The sequence below is a fragment of the Limulus polyphemus genome, unplaced genomic scaffold (assembly GCF_000517525.1).
Source record: "Limulus polyphemus unplaced genomic scaffold, Limulus_polyphemus-2.1.2 Scaffold2371, whole genome shotgun sequence".
In the NCBI taxonomy this organism is placed as follows: domain Eukaryota; kingdom Metazoa; phylum Arthropoda; class Merostomata; order Xiphosura; family Limulidae; genus Limulus; species Limulus polyphemus.
In genome coordinates this window covers 10,402-14,907 of record NW_013667981.1, presented here as the reverse complement: position 1 = coordinate 14,907, position 4,506 = coordinate 10,402, and the positions used below count along the sequence as shown (strand labels likewise).

General features: G+C 32.9%; 1 protein-coding gene across 2 annotated transcripts in view; it reads right to left on the bottom strand.

The window, feature by feature from the left end:
- Window positions 1-3,926, bottom strand: part of LOC106466750 (vesicular glutamate transporter 1-like) — an 82,857-nt gene extending 78,931 nt beyond the window's left edge. The window contains exon 1 of one of the 2 annotated variants that reach the window (XM_022394824.1): window positions 3,461-3,926. In XM_022394824.1, the coding sequence (XP_022250532.1) occupies window positions 3,461-3,528 (68 nt within the window). In that variant the 5' untranslated portion in view covers window positions 3,529-3,926. The remainder of the gene's footprint in view (window positions 1-3,460) is intronic. The other variant, XM_022394825.1, reaches the window with a different exon arrangement.
- Between the last annotated feature and the right edge of the window lie 580 nt (window positions 3,927-4,506).

Here is a 4,506-nt window from a genome sequence, read left to right as displayed (position 1 = left end):
TATACATATATTGTTGATTCTTACTCTCGAAAATGTTCTGCAACTTTGGAGAATAGGCGGAAGTTTCGCAATATATACTTAACAGTATAAGCTATGTATGTTTCTAAATAGAAATTTAATCTAAACAAACGTTGATACTAAAATAAATATATAATAACAAATTCGTTACACATCTAAAGATTCAAGTAAGCTAGATAAATACCCATTCATCACGTAATTACATCTAAAGATTCAAGTAAACCAGATCAAAACATGTTCAACGCGAAATAACAACATCGAAAGATTCATAAAGACTAAACCAAATTTCAAAATTTCGCTCATCATGACTGTACAACACTGAAAGATTTAAGGAAACTACATTAGAACCCTTTCTGCAGAAGAATAAAACACGGGATGATTCAAAAAGACTAGATCAATTTTCATTCATCACGACAGCACAACGTTGGAAGATTCATGAAAATTATGTTACACCTTTTTCAGCCAGACTGTACAGAACTGAATGATTCAATAAGTCCAACACTCTCTCAGCAAGACTGTTCAATTGTGGAAGATTTAAAAAACACCCTTTCAAAATTACAATAAAACAATGGAAGGTTGAAAAGAACAAGTCTAATGTTCTTTTGATTAGTTTATAGAACATTCTAAGATTCATGAGTATTATTTATTGGCCCTTGTGTATAATGTTCAAATAATAAATAACACACAACGGTAAAATAGGCACACAATTAAAAACATTTTAATTAAGGTCAATCTATGACCACTGAAAAGTTGACTCTACATGTTTCGATATTGCAACGTCATCTTCAGGAGTGGGACATTATTGTGTTTTATACATGACCTACTTAACACAAAACTAGAATAAATAAGACACGATTATATCTTGCGACTCTCTCCTGAAGATGACGTTGCAACGTTGAAACATGTAAAATCAACTTTTTAGTGGTCATAGACTGACCTTAATTAAAATGTTTTTCATTGTGTATCTATTTTCACATTGTGTGTTAATAATATTTTAATTGTTAGATTGAATGCGTCAAATCAAATATTCATTCGACATCTCTGTACAACACTGGAAGATCCATAAAAACAAGTGTAACACCTATTCACTAACATTATGGAACACTAGAAGGTCCAAGGAATATAACAACGCCCTTTCCACAAGACTGTATAACTGTGAAATTTTCAAATAGACTATCTCACCAATTTTTAGCAAGATGTAGCAACAATATATGGTCAAATTGAACATACTACACTTCGTATCACGTACCATGTTTCATATTTAGTGAATAACGTCCTCTGGATTTTCATGTAAACTTCTTCTTTCAGTTTGTAACATGTCTTAAATCTTATTATAGAACATGTCTTATGTCATATTGTACAACATGTCTTACATCGTACTGTGAAATATATTCTAAATCTTAATATATAACATAGCTTAAATTTCATTATCCAACATGTCTTAAGGCTTAATCCGAAAAATCTTGACAAAACAGGTAACATAGATCGACCACATAATTAAAGGAATTACGATATTTACAAGTGTCAATCTTACAGGAAGTGTTGAAACATTGTAAAACAAAACAAAAATTACTACTTTTATGATATTCACGTTAAGCTGCATCTTCTGTAAGAAAATTACCCAACATTTATTGATTTAATATAAAAAATATATTTTTAATATTTTTGTTGTTCATCCGAAGCTTCTAAATATTGTATGATCCATTCAAGCAATACGTAAAAAATAACAACTCTATTTATTGTATATATAAAATAAAATAAAAATAAAGATTTTATCAACAAATGACTGACTGCATTCTTTGACTAGATTACACTACAGTCTTTAAAATAAATCAGTTACCTCAGTTTCGTTACTGATAATTTTCTTTCGGCGAATAAAATTTATTGTTGATTAGAAAATGAAAATATTTCTTTTCGGCTGAGAAGACGAAAAAGAAAAAAACACGTATGTTTTACCCTAAAGCTAATATGTTCTGCAAAGGAGATCGGTTTACAGGGGCAAGTGATATGTACAAACTTCTTGTTTTTCCACGAGTTCAATTGATACATGCTTGAACTCAACTGAGGTTTGGGAGATTGTATTTTATTATTTGATAAATAATAATTTACATAAACTACTTTATTATAAGTGTGATATTTAGTTACTGAATTACTTTTTGGTATAATAATAATCAAACGAATCTAAACAATTTATAAATTCTATATTACGTTCATATAAAGTGGTTTATGTTAATTATTCAAACTTATACTTGGAGTTATTTTATCGTAGCAAGTTTTAAGATTAAGGACGCTAGGCACAGTAAAATTAAATGCTCATATCACTTAACATAGCTAAAGTTAGCTCCAAAACATACTGTGTTAGTAAGTAATGACTTGCTTAATAACTTGTAGTTTTATTTCATCTAGACTGTTGTTCACTTTTGAGAAATATACAAATATTGCAAGTACTCACAGGAGGACGTTAAATATTAAACTCTTGTTCTTACAACTAAATTATACAGTTAACCAGGAAGTGAAATAACTCCCTGACGATACATACATAGTCTAACAAGCTTTATGTTCTCTAACGATACGTATATAGCATAATAGGATTGTTACTCTCTAACGATACGTATATTGTAAAATACGTTTGTTACTTTCTGACGATACGTACAAAGTATAATACGTTTGTTACTTTTCGACGATACCTACCTAGTATAATAAATAGGACTGTTAGTCTCTGATGTTACGTACACAGCATAATAAACTTGGAATTTCTGACATATTGTATTAATACACAAGTGACACTAATAATAACATTGATAAATAAGATAGGGTGAGGTTTTCTGGCTGATTCAGTTGATAGTCAGCCATCAAATTCATCCGTGTACTTAAAGTATTATTACACAGATAGATTAACTCCTTACCATTTCACTGAAAGAGATGTATTTGTTTATTTGTTTTTATCACAAAGCTACAGAATGAGTAATCTGTGCTCAGTCTACCGTGGTTAATCGAATCCCAGAATTTAGAATTGTAAGTCCGTTAACTGACCGCTGACCAAATGGGGAACACACTGGAAAAGAAGTAGAATGAATGACGTGTGTATATCCTGCTAGTTATGGCTTTGGTAAAATACAAATTAAACTCATCACTAAGTATCGTATAGGAGACAGAAGTAGCAAATGACCCCCTTTGAATTAGTGAGAATAAGTTCAACGGAAAGTAACTTACATTCATGAAGAAATGAAAGCAGTTGCATATGAAATGTAAAATGGAACATAGGTCAACAGTGCCGAAAACAAATAACGTTAAGCATTATAAAGTTAAACCATGATGTTTCTGAAGGACACTAGAATAACATTTGATGCCAAGTATATTTGGCAAAGCTTTTAACACTATTACTGAAAAACTTTCTCGACACTCATAAAAAAGACAAACAGGAGTTCAAAGTAACACTTACTCTGGACCATTTCGCTCCTCTCCGAAAAGAGTTCCTTTCATTTGTCCAGTATTTCCCGTAGACATCATGGGTTGTTTTCGTAAAACTATAACACTTTAACCTTTGGGGAATATCCAAAGTAAAGTTATTAACCTTCAACCTTTAGACTATAAACCTTTAACGGTTATCTCTTTCTTTTCACACTTTCAGTCTTTAGTGAATATTAAAGTTATCCCTACACTTCAAAACCACAAATATTTAACGAATGTCAGAGTATGGTTATCCCTCACCCTTCAAATCATCAGCACAATGGATTCTGAAGGCCTGCAGGTTGTGATTGTTGAAGATCAGTATCATCAAGTGCTAATGCACACTGCCAGAATTGTGCACCAAGATTGTTGGAGACTTACTGTAGGAGCCGGCTGTGAGCGCTGGTTCACATGTAACCAGCGGAGACGGTGCTACCCGCGCGTAGGCGGTCTTAGAAGTTGCGTGTTTGTCCTGATTCGCGGTTGTTTGAGCTGTAACATGATAAAGCTATAGACGCTCAACAATGTCATAATACGTCAGTGGCGGTGGGTGCGCATGTGACGTACATTTTGTCAATGTCTTCATCAGCAGGGTTCAAACTAAGCGATGCTTTAGTGAGGTAAATCCCTTTGTGTAGCAGTATTCTAACGTATATGAATTCAAACAGGGCAATCTTCACATTCTTTAAATACATGCTGTTCGCACTGCACTGAATAAGTGTAACAGCGAACCGAGAGGTCACCCTCTTGTGATCCAACTGTTACTACGCGACTTTTCATGCTCTGTGATGTATGCCTCGTTTGTTACATAAGAATATACAAAATCTGGAGTTCAACTTAGTTATTTTGTTTTTCATGTTATGCCTCATTAACAGTTAAAATTCCACTGAAACGCAGTTAATATGAGATAAGTTAGCCCCCAGTAGCACAGCGGTATGTCTACGGACTTACAACGCTAGAAACCGAGTTTCGATACCCGTGGTGGGCAGAACACAGATAGCCCATTGTGTAGCCTTGTGCATAATTACAAAAAAACAT